The sequence below is a fragment of the Typopeltis vanoorti genome, chromosome 2, assembly GCF_054136105.1.
Source record: "Typopeltis vanoorti isolate ZY-2024b chromosome 2, IOZ_Tvanoo_1.0, whole genome shotgun sequence".
Lineage (NCBI taxonomy): Eukaryota > Metazoa > Arthropoda > Arachnida > Uropygi > Thelyphonidae > Typopeltis > Typopeltis vanoorti.
Window position 1 is genome coordinate 54,362,641 of NC_143550.1, and position 20,883 is coordinate 54,383,523.

A 20,883-nucleotide genomic window follows, 5' to 3' on the forward strand; every position below is an offset into this window, starting at 1 on the left:
CCGAACAATAAGTGGCAAACTCTACAGGTTAAAAGACATAGTTCCCACATGCTTAAAAACACTAATATACAAAACACTATGCCAAAAATATACTAAGATACGCTATAACAACGTATGCTTTCTGTGCACCCTACAAACTAAATAGATTAGTGTCGCTACAGTGCAAAATGATAAAACTGATCTTTTGGGAACAAAGAGAAAATCACGACCTTATAAACATTGCAATGGCAGAACACAAAATACTGACAGCAAAACATTTATGTCACTACAGCCTTGCTAAAACATTATTTCGATGCCAACTACAGGACAATTAGAAATACATACCGTAAAACAAGACCTCAGACTACTAATTATATCACATATAAATACAATAATCACTACGGAAAGACCACACGAAACTTCTACATCCCAGACATGATAAACAAATTACCTTTTGAATACAGAAATCTTACAAACTACAATAGCCTGAAAAGAGCTCTAAGGACATACTATGAACAAGAAACATGCGCCCAAAATACCATACAAACTTAATGAAACACAATATATTCGCTCAGGCTTCCATTACAGCGACGCATCAATACATTCCAAGTTTGTGTGTGTGTGTGTGTGTGTGTGTGTGTGTGTGTGTGTGTGTGTGTGTGTGTGTGTGTGTGTGTGTGTGTGTGTGTGTGTGTGTGTGTGTGTGTGTGTGTGTGTGTGTGTGTGTGTGTGTGTGTGTGTGTGTGTGTGTGTGATTTCTCAATCAACGGCTGCAGTGAAAATCAAGCCAATTAAACATAGATTTCATTTCGTAACTTCCCAACACAGCAAACAAACTAATAAATAATAACTAACTGGTGTCATCCTCAGATAAACTTACAAATAAGCTTCGAGGATGAAAGCTGAGAAAATACATATCATCTCATCCAAGATTTAAATAAATAAATAAATAAATAAACAAAATAAATGTATCATATGTAATCAAATGCATGTAACGCACGTATCACATGTAAACAAATGATGTAATGTTGTATCATATGTTATAAATTATAATTATTATTGCGAAAAAAAGTTATTATTATTATTATTATTAGAATACATGAATGTATCAAATGTAAAGAAATGTATGTAATGTTGTATCATACATAATCAAAACTATGTAACGTATGTATCATATGTAATAAATTATTATTATTATTATTTATTTATTTATTTAAAAAATTATTATTATTATTCGTAACACCTCGCAGGAGGACACCCACTGTACAACTCTCCGTCTTCACCACTACACCGAACCTCTACTACCAATCATCTACATCAACGCCATCTACCGCCCGCCGCCGCCACCACCACAGCTAGTATTTTTTTGTCTGTAAATTGCGTGTGTTCTAACGAGCCGATTTGTCTGTATGCGGGATGAAAAACCCAAGTTTCCAGGAGAAAAATCCCTGCTACCTCCGTATGAGATCGGCTAAATTCACCTTCGATTGAAAAAGTCCATATAAAGATTCCTCCAGTCACGATGAGAATCGAACTTAGGCCTTTTCTAATCGAAGGGTGCAACGTACCGTCGTTCTTCTAATTGCGCTAGAGGTCCTTAAAAGACAGGACTGCGCTGATGGTCGCTGCTTAATACTAGTAATTAATAAGAAGTAATTACAATGCTAAGCCTGTCCCCAAATAATGATGCTAAAAATAAACAATCTTAAAAGAAATGCAGCAAAATCACTTAAATGTCTTAAAGATCTTGCATAATTCTCATTAGGTGCTGCTGTGTGCTGTTATATGTGAGTGATGGTGTCTGTTCTTGGAACCCCATAAATATTCCCCCCTTATAAATTCAGAACAAAGTTAAGATTATATTACATAGTCGTGTGACGTCATAATCACGTGATTCAATGTGTTTGTGATCGCTTATAAGAAATATTAATCAGCAGAAGAAAGACACTGCCCATATATCCTTAATAATAATTATTATTATTATTATTATTATTATTATTATAAGGACATACTATGAACAAGAAACACGCACTCAAAATACCATACAAACTTTAATTATTATTATTATTATTACAGTGGAACCTCGGTTGTCGAACGCCTCTGTTCTCGAACAATTCGGTTCCCGAACATATTTTCCGAACAAAAAACGCCCGGTTTCCAAACAGAATTTCGGTTCCCGAACAGACAAACGGCAACCACGTGCTGAGCTGTAAGACCGGAAAGCGTCAGTTACGCAGCAGCCTTCGTTCAGTGCAGACACTTGCTCGAATTTGCAGTGGGTTTTCTTGATTTTCTTTGTGTTTTTTTTTTTATAAATTATTATTAATTAAGCCACCATGGGACCGCAGAAGAATAGCGATAGCAGCAAAGCGGAAAGAAAAATTGTTAGAACCACGATAGAGATGGGAAAAAAATTATATCCAAACATGAAAATGGAGTTCGTGTCTCGAATCTTGGTATGCAGTTCGGTAGGACGAAATCAACGATCTGTACAATACTCAAAAATAAATAAACAAAAAAATAAATAAAATAAAAAATGTTTTTATGGAAGGGGACTTCCCTTACTCACCTCCTTGCACTTACGCCATCCTCCAACTCTCCTCCGTATGTACAGTTAAAGTGAAGTTAAATGTTCGTTTTTATTTTATCTATTTATTGTGTTTATTCTTTTTATGTAAGATTTTATGCATTTTCATTATGTTTGTATACTATCTGATGCATGAAGTACTGTTGGAAAGGTTTAAATAAACAATCATCTGGGTTTCGGGAACGGATTAATCCATTTTAACATAAATTATTATGGGAAAATTGTTTCAGTTTTCGAACAATTCGGTTTCCGAACAGCCTTCGGGAACGAATTAAGTTCGACAACCGAGGTTTCACTGTGTTATTATTATTATTATTATTATTATTCCTGATACCTCCAAGGAGTCCGAAGACTCATCGCGGGAGGACACCTACAACTGTCTCAACCATTACACCGAATCTCTACTACGAATCGTCTCCATCAACGCCATCTACCGCCCACCTCCATCACCACCACAACTAGTATTTTTTTGTCTGTAAATTGCGTGTGTTCTGAAGGGTCGATTTGTCTGTATGTGTTTCATATGTAATGAAACACAATATATTCGTTCAGGCTTCCAGTTCAGCGACGCATCAAGACATTCTGTCGTATGGGGGGGGGGGGGGCACGCCAAGCACATGAGTGTGCTTGGCGTGCGCGAATTTCTCAATCAACGTCTGCAGTGGAAATCAAACCTATAAAACATAGGTTTGATTTCGTAACTTCCCAACATAGCAAATAAACCAATAAATAATAACTAACTAGTGTCATCTTCAGGTAAGCTTACAAATAAACTTCGAGGATGAAAGCCGAGAAATTACATCTCATCCAAGATTTAAAAAAAAAAAAAAAAAAAAAAAAAAAAAAAATCCATATATCGCATTTCAATGCTGTAGTTAAAGCGCTTAAATATAATAAAAAAAAAATTAAAATTGTAAATATATGTAGCTCATTGTTAAACGAATAAATGCTGTATTACATTATTATTGTTAATATGTTATACAGGAAAATAAAAGAAAAGAAAAAAAACTGTACGATTTTCATTGTTACAAAAAAAAAAAAAAAAAAAAAAAACATAATTAAATCTGTTGTAAATATGTAATTACAATATTAATCATAACTTTAATAATAATAAAAAAATATTGAATTTTTTGAAAGAAAAATATGTAATCAAGTATGTATCATATGTAATCAAATGCATGTAATGTATGTATCACATGTAATAAAAAAATAAAATTTAAAAAAATTATTATACGTAGAAAGATATCTGAAAAAAATTTAATGTCACTTACTTGGCATAGGCCTTCTCAAGAAGTGCAGCCCAAAACTGATTACTATGGTGAGAATGGACAAAGATTAACTTGTTGTTGACTGTTGGCAATCGATCATCCACCATGACCTCTTGCCACTCTCCGGACCACCAAATGCGAAACCTGAAGATACCGGCATAATCACTTTTGTTGAATGTCTGGTCTGCAGGTACAACACGATAGAAGAGTCCTTTGGTAATTGTAAGGCAACCAATAACAGACACTAACCAGTGATCCCCTGAGAAAAAATAAAATAAAATAAAATACAATCTCTGTGAAAAAGTACAACGAAGCATTTGAAAAAGCAGTTCAGATCGGCTGCTAAAGTCTTAGCTAAAAAAGCAGTCTCAAAGTAAATAACGCCATATTCATTTTTAACTCTTTTCCAGAGGAGCTAAAATTACTTAAACAGGAGAATTAGAATACATTATTAATGCATGGGGATTATTTTAGAAAAATATAGCCAAGGAAATTAACGTTAGTGCTTTTCAAATGCTAGTTTATATTCAAGCTTAGATCTACAATGATATATTTTAACATGTTCATTGCCAAACACGCGATATCGCGCGATGCGAGTTCTCACCAAACGACCGATCACGCGTTATCGCGTGGACGTCGCTAACTAAATAAAAAAATATAAAAAAATTTGGCCACCACACGAAATTCCAATTTTCAGCTTGGCAATGAAAGTGTTAAACAAGTATTAGATTCAGTGGGTAGAATGAGAAAATTCAACATTCTCACCTAGTTTTCCAGGGGTGATGTCGTATTGAGAAGAGCCATCTTGAACAAAGACTGGATTGTTGCATAATTCCTGCAATATATCAAAAAGGAATGAGTTATATGGATGAGCAGAAACATGATCTCAATACCAAGGATTGGCTTCCCTTTATTGTATACAAATAGTAAAAGAATTTGCAATATTCACCTCGCGTAACAAAATCTACTTATTCATGGGCAACTGCTTCTGATTAAGTAGCTTTCTTTAGATCCTTTTAGATTTACCATCTAAGACGGAATATAACCTATCTAGTAATCTAAGATGATATAAATTCCTTTCCTGATTTAAGTTCATGCATAGATCCACACGTTACCGTGCAGAATTCGAAACTAAATTAGACGGAATTGGGTGGTTAATGTTTATTATTCCCATAAATGGCCTACGTCTATAATTGCGTGTGTTCTTCTGTCCGGATGGCCTGTTTGAGATGCGAAAAACCCAAGCTTCCATAGAAATACCTCCGTATTAAACCGGCTGTCTCATCATTTGATTGAAAACACCTGACAGAAGTTTCTCACGTCATAGATGGATACGAACTCGAGTTTTTCCAACCCTAGGGTTCGTCTAAATACTGAAGTTCGGTATAAATTTAAATAAAATTAAATCTGAGAATACATTTTTAGACTTAATTTCAGCTTTAGTTATGTAGGAATCCAATTACGAAATCATAATTGAATTAGCAATATTTTCAAGTTTATTTGATGAGTGAAGATGTCTTGAATGAGTATCTTCTATTCAAGCCATTTTAGTTCATTCTTAATTCCTTTGTTATTTCTCATTCCTTAATTATATTTCTTACATGCATCGCTATATCAGACATATAATTAAGAAGAGGTCGTGTAGCAACTACAAATCAACTTGATGACGTCATTGTCTTTTTTCTTCTTTTTTGTAAGTTGCTTGTAGGATCAAAGTAGGCCAATAACACATCACGCCACTGAAATAATTATATAGGTCACCCTTGACCTTCCCTTATGATAAATCTAAACGGCGAATTTGTGGACGGTGTGTTCCTATTAAGAAAACAGGGCAGATACAAGCATAGTGTAAGAATCGGTCATGGGGTCAAACGATTGCAAGGAAGAGGGCTTCCGCGTTCCGTTTGATAATTATGAATTCGCGTGACACCCTCCCCCTCCCCCCCTTGTTTTCGATGTATGGCAGATAGCTGATGATATATATCTCCGTGTCCGCGATCGATTGTGTAATAAGAAATAGCTCGCAGTGTGTGTGTATGTCCTTGTACTTGAACACAAAATCATTGTTTATAATGGGCAACCTTTTAAAAAAATATCGTTATGTTGTCAGGAAAGCTAAATTTTGATACAATTACATTTTTTGTGTATTATCACTTCTTATACTCCCTTATTCTGTATTTATTCCTTTAACTTAATACATCCCTGCATTTACTGCTATTGTTTCTAATTGTAATCATAAGAATTCATTCCGCACATGAAAACTAAATATTTCTTTTCTTAATTTATGGGTATGAAAACATATTGCTGAATTATGTTAGCTAGTAGATACGAAACAAAATTCTTAACAAACCTCCCATAGCACAAAACTAAGAAAAAAATATATATGTTGGCGAACAGAAGACTCAAATACTACAGAAAACCCCTCGAAATCATGGGTCATCTTATACTGCGAGTATAAAAAGGGAAGCTTAATTTTTTTGGATGAACATTTAGGTAGTTACAATCAGACCCGGCTGGTGGCGTGTGCGAAGTGTGCAATATACACAGGAGCCGCAGAAGAAAAGGCGCCTAAAAGATGTCAAAAAATATGAGATAAGAGTTTAAACTCTTATGAATGTACGTCGTCTTCCGTTCGGGGCCCCCTTCAGATCTTCCCGGAAACGAACAAATAAATTCTGAAATTGTATCCTGGACCCGATTATATCACTGTAATTTTTGAATAAAATTTACGAAAATATACCTAAAATAGTTCTTTATTTTTTTGATGTATCAAAAATCAACTTATGATTAATTGTTGAGTTCCATGTAAAAAAAAAATTGTATAAGCAGGACTAATCCATAGGTAACATTATACTATAAAGCGGTTTTCATTTGTTTTTCATTTTTCCTGTTGGTTTTATTCACACTTTATTCAAAAAAACGTGTTTGGAAAGGCTCCGAACATTAATCGTACACACACGAAAAATACTAGGAGCCGATCCTGGTTACAATACATCGTTATATAAGAAAATAGGCAGTGTTTATAAACAAATCAGATTAATTTTTTGTTGCATAAATTTTATTTAAAATATTACAATAGATGTAAGTCTTAAAAAAACAAATAATAATTATTAACCTCAATTTGCATGTTAATTTTCTTCATCATCTGTTGAAAATAGTTCTTCAGATTCATTGTTTAAATGATCATCATATGGATCCTAGTTCGAATCCGGCGAATTGATTTCGTTTTCATCATCATCAGTGTCCCACAACAGATCATCTTCCGTACCATCCATAATATTAGAGATACCATACTTTTTTAAATGATTTCATTACAATCTTTAATTATTATCCTTTAATTAGGATAATTCGCGTAAATACTAAATCTATGCCAAAAAATAACGGATATGCATAGATATAAAAATAACTGATATAACAACAATATCTAACGTTGCATGAATACAAGAAAGAAGAAATTGGGGGGTCGTCTTATACAACCGACATAAGCTTAAAACCTAAAAATAGCCTAACATTTAAGCCTCGTCTTATACGCCGATCGTCCTATACGCTGACATATAAGGTAATTGCATTCAGGATATAAACCTTGTCAGAAATCAGTCGTAAAAAACTTATACAGCTAAGTTTAGATGCTGAGAGAGAGAGAGAGAGAGAGAGAGAGAGAAGAGGCGATGCAGTTATCCAAGAAACAAGGACAATTAACATTGCTACAATCGAAATAGAACATTAATTCTGAATTATACTCTTTCGATAGATCCTGTAGGATTATGATTGGAACTGCTCTGGAACTTCCAGACCAATTTTGAATCTTCATTATCCTTTGTCTACATGCTTATAAATCTTTCTATATAAAGATGGAGCATGACTACATTGAAGTATAGATGCCTCAACTCCGTAGAATTGTCAGAATGCGTGAGTTAATTTATAATTTATTTATGAATTAATGTATGATCAAATCATAAATTTTTCGAACCCTAACTCTTTGAATAGAGTCACTCAACAATCAACAAACGTACAAATATACATTAAATAAACTAGAAACTAGGTAATTATGAGATATGATGTATTATTCGGACTCATCGAGAGAGGCTGTAAACATTAAGTCAGACACTAATCAATATTTACATATCTGTTATAGTTCGCTTTGAACTCGTTCACCGAAAGAACCCACAACTTCTGGCAATCTAATCCACTCATTTATCTAGCAAAAAAAGGATTTATCACCTACCAACCAATTTCTATCACTCGCAAATCTTCACCCTAATCTTCATAAGGATCATTCCACAGATCCTCCACAATTTAATTTGAATCTGCATTTAAAAAATCGTTATTCATCAAAGTAGCTTAGTTAAGTTTCATTAGTTATGAATGTAACCTCCTTGGTACATTTTATGAAGCTCTTAATTCACAAACTTACTTTTGGCCTCTTCCAAACGAACTGGAATGGCGGCGTTTGATGGTAAAATACCGAAGTTTGTACAGCAGGAAATTCAGGGTCTTCAAATAATTCTCCTCTCTTCTGGCAGAGACGCTTGACTTTCTCGAACTCGGACATCCCCTGCTTCTAACAGACAGATTTCTTCACTGCTGGAAAGTAAATGCAATGGCCTTAGAAGTGATGTTCGCACAAAAATGAGATTACACCGAAGTTGATAAATTAAAATGTAAATACACCAAATTAGTATACCTAAATGCCAACTAAATAAATAATTAAAATAAATAGGGTAGCTAATAATTAAATCAGGGTGGATCCTAGATGGGATTATAGAAATTATCGTTCCTTTCTTCCGAAGAAATCAGAGAAAAAGAAGTGTGGATTTAAAATAAAAAATAAAAAAAACTAATTTTTTTAAATGATGATGTAATCAGAAAAATCACACACTGATAAATATTAGTTCGGATTAGAAACCATTTCCTCTTATCTAAGCACCCAGTAGGAATGCACTCCACCCCGGCAATGATGAGAGGCGGCAAAAAAAAGTTAGAAGTGAAAAGCAAATGTGTTGTCTATTCTCCTTAGGAAATAGGGAGAGAGAGAGAGAGAGAGAGAGAGAGAGAGAGAGAGAGAGAGAGAGAGAGAGAGAGAGAGAGAGGAACTGGCTTTAGTGAATGACATTATAAAATTCTCAAGATAGATGAATTTTTAAATAAGGGAGGAAAATCGTAAGGAAGTTATTATCTCATCTGAAGTTGTTTCAAAAGAATCGAAATGCTAGGAATGCAGTAATCAGGTTTTCACTTCAGCCTGGTGGTGAGCTGCTCAGACAGCCGTTTTCTACCTGAGTGCTCAGTTTATCAATTGAAGACAAGCACAACAATAGTAATCACGTGTATTTCCGACTTCTTCAAGCAAATGTATTTTACGCTGAATACCAGGAGAGTTATTAAAGGACGTAATAGCTGTCAAAAAAAAAAACTTACAACAGCTGAAATAAGCTTTAAAAAAAGTGATAAATTCCTTTGCAGGACGCATTAATATAAATGAAAGCCAGCAGTGTGGTTTAAGACTAACTCATTACTATTTAATTTTATTATAATAAAATTAATAAAAAATAAAAAATAAAAAATAATTTATCAATTAAAATAAGATAGCAATCTAAATTATAGCTAAAGTCTTATATTTATATTTTAAAGAAATATTACTGCTGAAATTAAAAAAGGTAATTAACAAATACACCAATTTTAATAAAGAATCTTGGACTAATGAAAGTCATGTCAGTTCGATACTAATTATGGCGGCTTAGAAGTAGAGTCGGAAGGAACGAACAACCAATACCCTTGGAGGGTAATGGATGGCAATGCTGTAGCTAATGAAGTTCTAACTGAGGCTCGGCTATTGCTGTTACCCTCCTGCCATGATCAGAGCTTTAATAGCTCAATAACACCTTATCCCTACACTGTCCTCTACAGATAACGGGGAAGATGAAAAGCATTCTTGCTTCGCCCCTTTAAGCCAGTCCTTATTATAAGGACTATAAGGACTAATTATGGCGAGTGGGGGATCAATCGACCGTGAGATGCGGTGATTGATTCATTCATTCAATCCAATATCCTTGGAGGGTAATGGATGGCAATGCTGTAGCCAATGAAGTTCTAACTGAGGCTCGGCTATTGCTGTTATTCTCCTGCCATGATCAGAGCTTTAATTGCTCAATAACACCTTATCCATACACTGTCCTCTACAGATAACGGGGAAGATGAAAAGCATTCTTGCTTCGCCCCTTTAAGCCAGTCCTTATAAGGACTATAAGGACTAATTATGGTACCTTATCCCTACACTGTCCTCTACAGATAACGGGGAAGATGAAAAGCATTCTTGCTTCGCCCCTTTAAGCCAGTCCTTATAAGGACTATAAGGACTAATTATGGTGATTACGATGTGATCAATCGACCGTGAGATGCGGTCGATTGGTTCATTAATGCCCTTGGGGGTGATGGATAGCAACGCAAAGCTGTACCAATGAAGTTTAACTGAGGTTCGGCTGTTGCTCTTACCCACTTGGGGATGAGTTTTTGAGTTCGCTCTCTTAAGGTTTTTGCCTTAAGGGAGCACTTTGAGTCTCCGGGGAGAGTGTTCTCCGGCACGGCCCGCTGAGGGGCTTTGTCGGTGAATTATTTTCCTCGGAATTTGAGCGGTTCTGCTCGGTAATCGAGTTTCACTGAGTAGAACCAACGCTGAGATTTGGACGGTCTTTCGCCCACGAATGAGTGGCCTAGAGATCGTCCGATATTTTTGAGATTGAACCTTTACTTACATGGTCGATTGGTTCATTAATGCCCTTGGGGGTGATGGATAGCAACGCAAAGCTGTACCAATGAAGTTTAACTGAGGTTCGGCTGTTGCTCTTACCCACTTGGGCGATGAGTTTTTGAGTTCGCTCTCTTAAGGTTTTTGCCTTAAGGGAGCACTTTGAGTCTCCGGGGAAGGTGTTCTCCGGCACGGCCCGCTGAGGGGCTTTGTCGGTGAATTATTTTCCTCGGAATTTGAGCGGTTCTGCTCGGTAATCGAGTTTCACTGAGTAGAACCAACGCTGAGATTTGGACGGTCTTTCGCCCACGGATGAGTGGCCTAGAGATCGTCCGATATTTTTGAGATTGAACCTTTACTTACATAGTCGATTGGTTCATTAATGCCCTTGGGGGTGATGGATAGCAACGCAAAGCTGTACCAATGAAGTTTAACTGAGGTTCGGCTGTTGCTCTTACCCACTTGGGCGATGAGTTTTTGAGTTCGCTCTCTTAAGGTTTTTGCCTTAAGGGAGCACTTTGAGTCTCCGGGGAGGGTGTTCTCCGGCACGGCCCGCTGAGGGGCTTTGTCGGTGAATTATTTTCCTCGGAATTTGAGCGGTTCTGCTCGGTAATCGAGTTTCACTGAGTAGAACCAACGCTGAGATTTGGACGGTCTTTCGCCCACGGATGAGTGGCCTAGAGATCGTCCGATATTTTTGAGATTGAACCTTTACTTACATAGTCGATTGGTTCATTAATGCCCTTGGGGGTGATGGATAGCAACGCAAGGCTGTACCAATGAAGTTTAACTGAGGTTCGGCTGTTGCTCTTATCCCCTTGGGCGACGAGTTTTTGAGTTCGCTCTCTTAGGGTTTTTGCCTTAAGGGAGCACTTTGAGTCTCCGGGGAAGGTGTTCTCTGGCACGGCCCGCTGAGGGGCTTTGTCGGTGAATTATTTTCCTCGGAATTTGAGCGGTAATCGAGTTATGAGTGGCCTAGAGATCGTCCGATATTTTTGAGATCGAACCTTTACTTACATAGTCGATTGGTTCATTAATGCCCTTGGGGGTGATGGATAGCAACGCAAAGCTGTACCAATGAAGTTTAACTGAGGTTCGGCTGTTGCTCTTACCCACTTGGGCGATGAGTTTTTGAGTTCGCTGTCTTAAGGTTTTTGCCTTAAGGGAGCACTTTGAGTCTCCGGGGAGGGTGTTCTCCGGCACGGCCCGCTGAGGGGCTTTGTCGGTGAATTATTTTCCTCGGAATTTGAGCGGTTCTGCTCGGTAATCGAGTTGCACTGAGTAGAACCAACGCTGAGATTTGGACGGTCTTTCGCCCACGAATGAGTGGCCTAGAGATCGTCCGATATTTTTGAGATTGAACCTTTACTTACATAGTCGATTGGTTCATTAATGCCCTTGGGGGTGATGGATAGCAACGCAAAGCTGTACCAATGAAGTTTAACTGAGGTTCGGCTGTTGCTCTTACCCACTTGGGCGACGAGTTTTTGAGTTCGCTCTCTTAAGGTTTTTGCCTTAAGGGAGCACTTTGAGTCTCCGGGGAAGGTGTTCTCCGGCACGGCCCGCTGAGGGGCTTTGTCGGTGAATTATTTTCCTCGGAATTTGAGCGGTTCTGCTCGGTAATCGAGTTTCACTGAGTAGAACCAACGCTGAGATTTGGACGGTCTTAAGCCCACGAATGAGTGGCCTAGAGATCGTCCGTATTTTTGAGATAGAACCTTTACTTACATAGTCGATTGGTTCATTAATGCTCTCGGGGGTGATGGATAGCAACGCAAAGCTGTACCAATGAAGTTTAACTGAGGTTCGGCTGTTGCCCGAACCTCAGTTAAACTTCATCGGTTCAGCATTGCCATCCGTTACCCTATATGGGCATCTCATATAAAATCAATCACCGTAGGTGTGAATTATTCACGTATCGGTGAATTATTTTCCTCGGAATTTGAGCGGTTCTGCTCGGTAATCGAGTTTCACTGAGTAGAACCAACGCTGAGATTTGGACGGTCTTTCGCCCACGAATGAGTGGCCTAGAGATCGTCCGATATTTTTGAGATTGAACGTTTACTTACATAGTCGATTGGTTCATTAATGCCCTTGGGGGTGATGGATAGCAACGCGAAGCTGTACCAATGAAGTTTAACTGAGGTTCGGCTGTTGCTGCTACCCCTTTGGGCGAGGAGTTTTTGAGTCTGCTCTCTTAAGGTTTTTACCTTAAGGGAGCACTTTGAGTCTCCGGGGAAAGTGTTCTCCGGCACGGCCCGCTGAGGGGCTTTGTCGGTGAATTATTTTCCTCGGAATTTGAGCGGTTCTGCTCGGTAATCGAGTTTCACTGAGTAGAACCAACGCTGAGATTTGGACGGTCTTAAGCCCACGAATGAGTGGCCTAGAGATCGTCCGTATTTTTGAGATAGAACCTTTACTTACATAGTCGATTGGTTCATTAATGCTCTCGGGGGTGATGGATAGCAACGCAAAGCTGTACCAATGAAGTTTAACTGAGGTTCGGCTGTTGCCCGAACCTCAGTTAAACTTCATCGGTTCAGCATTGCCATCCGTTACCCTATATGGGCATCTCATATAAAATCAATCACCGTATGTGTGAATTATTCACGTATCGGTGAATTATTTTCCTCGGAATTTGAGCGGTTCTGCTCGGTAATCGAGTTTCACTGAGTAGAACCAACGCTGAGATTTGGACGGTCTTTCGCCCACGAATGAGTGGCCTAGAGATCGTCCGTATTTTTGAGATAGAACCTTTACTTACATAGTCGATTGGTTCATTAATGCTCTCGGGGGTGATGGATAGCAACGCAAAGCTGTACCAATGAAGTTTAACTGAGGTTCGGCTGTTGCTCTCACCCCCTTGGGCGACGAGTTTTTGAGTTCGCTCTCTTAAGGTTTTTGCCTTAAGGGAGCACTTTGAGTCTCCGGGGAGAGTGTTCTCCGGCACGGCCCGCTGAGGGGCTTTGTCGGTGAATTATTTTCCTCGGAATTTGAGCGGTTCTGCTCGGTAATCGAGTTTCACTGAGTAGAACCAACGCTGAGATTTGGACGGTCTTTCGCCCACGAATGAGTGGCCTAGAGATCGTCCGATATTTTTGAGATATCACCTTTACTTACACATACGGTGATTGATTTTATATGAGATGCCCATATAGGGTAACGGATGGCAATGCTGAACCGATGAAGTTTAACTGAGGTTCGGCTGTTGCTGTTATCCTGGGTTAATGAGTTCGCTCTCTTAGGTTTTGCCCTAGGGGAGCACTTTGAGTCTCCGGGGAAAGTGTTCTCCGGCACGGCCCGCTGAGGGGTACTTGCCGGTGAATTATTTTCCTCGGAATATGAGCGGTTCTGCTCGGTACTCGAGTTTCACTGAGTAGAACCAACGCTGAGATTTCGACGGTCTTTCGCCCACGAATGAGTGGCCTAGAGATCGTCCGATATTTTTGAGATATCACCTTTACTTACACATACGGTGATTGATTCATTCAATCTAATACCCTTGGAGGGTAATGGATGGCAATGCTGTAGCCAATGAAGTTCTAACTGAGGCTCGACTATTGCTGTTACCCTCCTGCCATGATCAGAGCTTTAATAGCTCAATAACACCTTATCCCTACACTGTCCTCTACAGATAACGGGGAAGATGAAAAGCATTCTTGCTTCGCCCCTTTAAGCCAGTCCTTATAAGGACCAATTATAATTCTGAAGAAGAAATTACCCTGTGAGGGTAATGGATGGCAATGCTGTAGTCAATGAAGTTCTAACTGAGGCTCGGCTATTGCTGTTACCCTTTTGCCATGATCAGAACTTTAATAGCTCAATAACACCTTATCCTTATACTGTCTTCTACAGATAACGGGGAATATGAAAAGCAGTCTTGCTTCGCCCCTTTAAGCCAGTCCTTATAAGGCAAATTATTTTGACAGCAAAATACCTAGACGTACACCTGGACAGAAAACTAAACTTAAAGACACACGCACCGACTACGTCGCCACCAAGGCCAACCAGACCGTAGCACAAGCCAAAACAACAAAATCCTCATATACAAAACAGTAATAAGACCCCAACTAATCTATGTCTCACCAGCCTGGGGACACACGACAGAAAGAAACATTAAAAAATTGCAAACAACTCAAAACAAGTGCCTCAGAATGGCACTAAATGCACCCTGGTTTGTCAGAAATACTCAACTTCATCGCGATACTAAACTACCAAGCATCAAGACACTCATGAAAAACGTCGCAAAAAAATTCTTCGCAATAACAGAAAATCACCAGAACCAATTACTAAGACCGGCTTCAAACACAGAAGACCGAAAGCCATCTTAAAGTAAAACCCAACACAAAAGCTCACCAAGAGCGGCTGTAATACCCACACAACAACCCCAAACTCAAGTAAAACAGAGATAAAAGGATAAAGAGCCAAGGGCTCATTCCATCTGCCACAGAAGTTAACACATTATTTTTTCGTGTGGTGGCCGGGATAAGAATAGCACCAATGTAAATCCATGCATGTAGTAAGAGGCGACTAAAATGGACGCTGAGTTTCGAGAGTTCGCTCTCTCAGGTTTCTTCCGGAATTTTGCTCCCGGTGAGGGGGAGGGGGGCTGATTTCGGTGGAGTTGCCCTGGGAGAGCATTTTGAGTCTCTGTGGAGGGTGTTCTCCGGGATGGCCCGTCACTGAGTGGAGTCAACGCTGAGTTGGGCGGTCTTTCGACCACTATGGAGTGGTCTAGGGATCGTCCTAATTTTTAGAGACGGCTTTACTTACATATAAGCCCCCAATGTAGCTCATGCATGTCACACGAGGCGACTGAAATGAGTATCCAGGGAGGGTAATGGATGGCAATGCTGTAGCCAATGAAGTTCTGAGGCTCGGCTATTGCTCTTACCCTCTTGCCATGATCAGAGCTTTATATAGCTCAATAACACCCTATCCTTACACTGTCCTCTACAGATATCGGGGAATATGAAAAGCATTCTTGCTTCGCCCCTTTAAGCCAGTCCTCTTAAGGACGAATTATTTTGCAGACAAAGAGGAATATGAAAAGCACTTTTGCTTCACCCATCCTGACAGTAGCGATATATACATTATATATACGAATTATTTTTATCACGATCCCATGCTATTGTAATTATTCGCAGATTTGTAATGTTTATTTTTCTTACTCAGGACCTTTTATTTTTTTCCTTTTGTAGCCATTCAATTAATAGTTAGTGGATGCATGATGTCCTCAGCGAAAATAGAAAAATTTTGTCATTTCATTCTAAAATTTTGAAAGAAAAAAATTCCAACCATGAGCACAGAAAATAGAAAAAAGTGCGAGGGAAAAAAAAATACATCCGCGGTTTGTCATTTTTTGTTTCTTCTGCGCATTCATCATATAACCTTATCGTTAATCTTGGCTTTATTTATAATTTATGTCCTGATGTCGGCGAAACATTCTACATTTTATGAACAGCACTTAAGGGAAATAACACACCATACCGTAACATAAATAATATTCCGTTTCAACGTTGGTCGGTTTTTTTTTTTTTTTTTGTGGGGGAGGGGGGGGAATAACAAAGGAACAGTATTCTGGGGATGTTTAAACTCCGGAAGTCGTCGATGAATGAATGCAGTATCCTACTTCCTCTCCGTCCGCCCACAGACACGCACAAATATGTACGTAGGGGGCGTCCGTTACCTAGACAACCAGCTGAAATCATTAAATGTAAGACGAAGACCTAGATCATCCTAGGTCAAAGCCAAAACCACCTACGTTACTAAGCAGAGGGGATGTATGTGTGTGTTTGTATACGAATAACCTTTACGGTAAAAAAAAAAAAAAAAAAAAAAAAAAAAAAAAAAAAAAAACTCCCTGCGGCGCTAAAAGGTACGTGAATGCCTCTATATAACGAGGTACGTGAAAGGATTTCTGAAACCGTTCATGTTTTGCAAAGCCGCTTAACGGAAAGGTAGACTAAAGAAAACGAAGTGCATGCTTTATAAGAAACGGAAGAAGGGAACACTAGAATGTTTTTTTTTTTTTTTTAATTGCTATTAATGACACCTGTTCACTTCAGTTCAAACAAAGAAATTCAACAGCTATTCGTCGTTATAGTTTCCTTCGATAAATTCCAATTGGTAAAATGAAAAGACTTTGAAATTTGTTATAATTAAGTTATGAAACAGATTGGGTTATGAAGCGAACGTATTCTCCCTGAACTTACGTGTCACCGCTAAATTTCTGACACTTGTGATTAGTGATAGTTTCTCTTGAAATTTGGAATCAAATATTTTATTAGTCATAAACAATCATTTCAGAGGTGCCCATACCTGTAAATATTATTAATTGGGCCTCTAAATAATAACATAACATATAATAATAACATAACATAACAAACAATAAATTTATTCATTCAAATTGTTGTCGAAACAATACCAAGTTATCAGTGATATCAATTATCAATGACTTCGAAATTGTTATGCTAACTTTTATATAAAAGTAATTTATAAAAATAAAGGTATCGGCATTATTTTTACAAATCTTAAATTATTTAAATATTTTTTTTAATTTTTAAAAATGATTTACTTTTTATTTTTAATTTGCATATTTTTAGTATACAAATTTTAAAATATGTGCTCTGCTAATGCAGAAAACAAGATATATACCATTGTTGAAGAAAAGGATTTAATATTTGTAAAAAGGTTAGAAGTCATTTGATTAATTGTAACTAGTATTTTTTGTTTCTAAATCCAGCTTAATGAATTGAGTATAAAGTCATATTTAGTTATAAATTATGACAAATGAAACGCATTTGTTGTTAATTATTACTTAATGTTTTCACTATAGACAGATATTTTTTTAGACAACAAAGAAGGACTATTTACATATTATAAGAATGTATATTACAGAGAAAAAAAGGATTTTCTTTTTAGATATACAATAGAAATGAGGGGGAAAAGATACATTAGTGGTAGACAGGATTTGTCTTTTCAGTAAGAGTCAATATTACAGTTCAGTATCACTTTTAGTTATTTGTCAGCTGAAGTGTATTGTCGTCGCCAATCCAGAACAGGGTACCAGTTGGATTCCACTCCTCTATGAATTTTGCGACAGTTCTTGTTTCTTTGTAATAATCAAATCCCAATGAAAGCCCGCTTTGTAGTTTCCGACGTAAGCTACACATGAGGGTTTGTTCCGATTCAGTGATGGATGGGTGCTGGTTATTTCTTGTGTGCTTAAGGTAGAAACTGTCAATGACGGTCTTGGCGCAGATGAAGAGGAAATTGCATATTCTGTGTTTGTTCTCTTCTGTATGGACTAAATTCCAGTAGTCTTCTTTGCTGTGGGCGTAGTTACAGGTGCTGGAGGCTGTATTCAGGGCGTAGATGAGCATCGCTTTGTTTGCAGGACAGGTTAGATATGTGTGTTCCAAGGTGCCTGAAACTTCGCAGAATAAACACCGATCCGATTCTGAAATTTGTGGAGCTTAGTAGGAGTTGGCAAGATGTTATGCCATAGCCTCCACTGTATGTCAGAATCTGGTTTGGCACACCTCGATTTGTATGGAAGATCCCACTGAAAACTGGGTGGCATGTGCAGCTTAGTAGATGAGAGGGTTAAGGATGAATATACGAAGGGCGAAGTTGGAGGCACTGATATGAACTGAGAAGTGATATATTTTCTTGTAGTTGGAGGGAAGAATTGCAAGTGAGGCTTCAGATGATGCAAGATGAAAGGTAGGTTCCTCACAGAAGGAATACGGATTCCCTGAGGTGTAGCGATATCTGGGAAGGCTTTTATAATAGCAGCTTACATCAGTTGATATTGCTTTTCAATTTTTGAGTTTTTCAATGGTAAGCATGTTAGTGTTTTCCAGTTTAGCGTCTTGGTCAGGAGTCCCTTGTGATTCTTATTCCTGCTCAGTTCCATGCAGGGAAAAAGAAGGACTGGCCAGTTGTGAGACTTGTTATGTTTCTGTTAGTACAGCTAACTCTGTTGATCCTGTCAGTGCGTGGTGAAGTTCTGTATTTTTCCACCGGTGTAGAGCAGTGCTTCCCAAACTTCTGGATGCCAGGGCCCTCCTTTGGAAAAATTAAAATATTTCACGCCCCCCTCGAAAAAAAATCTTAATATAGACATATATTATTATAATATTTATTGTATTTATATTCAATACAGAACATACACAACGAATATTGCAAAACTCAAATGCAAATATTACATTTTTAGCATCTTACATACACATTTGGCATGCCACATTATCTCATATTTTTATATAGATAGATAGATATATTGTTATTGAAAATTTACAGTACAAGCGCATGAAACGTAAAATGATTAGTAATAGAGAAAGAATTAAAAACATAAAAGAAGTTTAATAAAAATTTAATGTAATGGATGTGTTTCAATACTGCTACACAAAAAGTAAATATCAGTTCTTAGATTTCTGCTTTGAAATGAAACTTGTATGAATAAGCATAGATTCACTAATATTCATCCGAAATACGCAGGAAGCAAAATTTGTGAACCCGCACTAATGTGTGATTTTTTTCCGTTAAAATATAAAAAATAACAAAAAAGAAATAATAAATAAAAATTAAATACGTTTCTTTTAAGATAAAAAAAATCTCCTTAGTCTTAAAACATTTTTAATTTGTTTTCATTATTTCACGGCTCCCTCAACAAAACCTGCAGTTTGGGAAGCGCTGCTGTAGAGTATCTTCCCTAATGGCACAGAACTGGCCATTCGGAGGATTGTGGAAAATGTAAGTCCTCTGGTGGATGATTTCATGATGTAATCGAAGGTGGTTACTTAAGCATGATTGGAGTGAAGTGTCTTTAAGAGAAGGATTATCCTGAAGGACGTGATCTTGTTTTGAAGATCACATATCAGGATATCAGGTCTTGACCTCCCTTATTGAGTGGCTTGCAGAGTTCAGGGTATGTGGTCCAGTTAGTACTGTTCCAGAGGAAACGTTTCATTGCCTTTTGAATGTGATGGAGAAAATCTTCAGGGGTGTTGGTACTTTGAGGGTATGCCATAGCACACTCACAGCCATCTGGTTGATTATTAGGATTCTTCCTCTAAGTGAAGACATTGAACGAATGCTGTTGTTCCATTTTCCTAGCAATTGTTTAAATCGGTTGTGCAGCTGTGTCCAGTTCAGTGCATTATATATTTTGGTGTTGCCAAGGTGTACACCGAAGTATGTTTGTCCTTCATTTGACCAGGTATATTCAATCGGAGAATCGGTTCTGGCCTTCCATCTGCCTGACCACAAACCAGTGGTTTTTGCAAAGTTTAATTTGGCCCCTGAGGCTTGTGCATATAGTCTGTGTGCTTAATTGGTTAGTGTCATTTCTTCGTCATTATGGATTATTACTGTGACGTCATCGACATATGTTGATAGGCTTATATTTTGATGCGGCTCTATTATGCTGGTTCGTTTGGAGATGATGGTGTCGTGTATACTTTTTAAGAAGGATTCTATGACCAGTGTGTATAATTGTCCTTGCTTGATCCCTCGAGAGTATGGCAAAGTGGGGGTGAGGCTGTTGTTAATTTTAAACCGAAGAGTGCATCTCTGTATAGCAATTGCACTGTTTCAAAGATGAGAGGGCCATAGTCGAATGCCTTTAGTACTTCATAAAGGTACTCTTGCTCTGTGTTTTAAGGATACTTGTGACATAAAGATTGAATAATATAAGCACGTAAATACAAGAAAGATATTTAATGGAAATAGCAGACCATCTTCAGTGATACTACAAGAACAGTTTTAAAAAAATACAAGGTGAAATACTAACAATAGATCATTTAAAAATAGAACAAGCCGCGTGATGTTATATCACTAAGTATTAAAGGGAATATTTTTAAGCAGAGACATGATTGAAATAAAGATATTAATTAATAATATTAAATAACATAAAATTAATATGAATTAATGAGTTATCCTGATTAGACTTTCTCAGATTTGTGATATAGATATGTAAGAAATTGATACTGTTTAAAAAAGAAGGTGAGGAGTCTTTGTTGTGCGGCCATACAGTAAAGATGTCATCTATATATATATATATAGGTTCTGAAATCCCGGAGATGTAAGGAATTGGAACTCGACGTATTGAATTGTCGTTGTTTTGTGGTGGATTATAAGAATCGAGAACATGTTGAGTACTCTTTTCGGAAAATTTATTCTTTGTCATCGTATAAAGTTTACTATGGAAATGGAAGAAAACAACCAGTTATCTTTTTTAGACGTTCTCCTCATCCGGTCACCTTCAAATACTCTTATAACTACAGTTTACAGGAAACCAA

General features: G+C 37.6%; 1 protein-coding gene across 1 annotated transcript in view; it reads right to left on the reverse strand.

Annotated features, from left to right (window-relative positions):
* CalpC (calpain C) overlaps positions 1–20,883 on the reverse strand; it is a 73,164-nt gene that overhangs the window by 29,210 nt on the left and 23,071 nt on the right. The window contains exons 2-4 of the mRNA XM_090405055.1: positions 8,249–8,418; positions 4,600–4,669; positions 3,838–4,093 (exon numbers count right to left, since the gene is read on the reverse strand). Of these exons, the coding sequence (XP_090261181.1) occupies positions 3,838–4,093; positions 4,600–4,669; positions 8,249–8,386 (464 nt within the window). The 5' untranslated portion in view covers positions 8,387–8,418. The remainder of the gene's footprint in view (positions 1–3,837; positions 4,094–4,599; positions 4,670–8,248; positions 8,419–20,883) is intronic.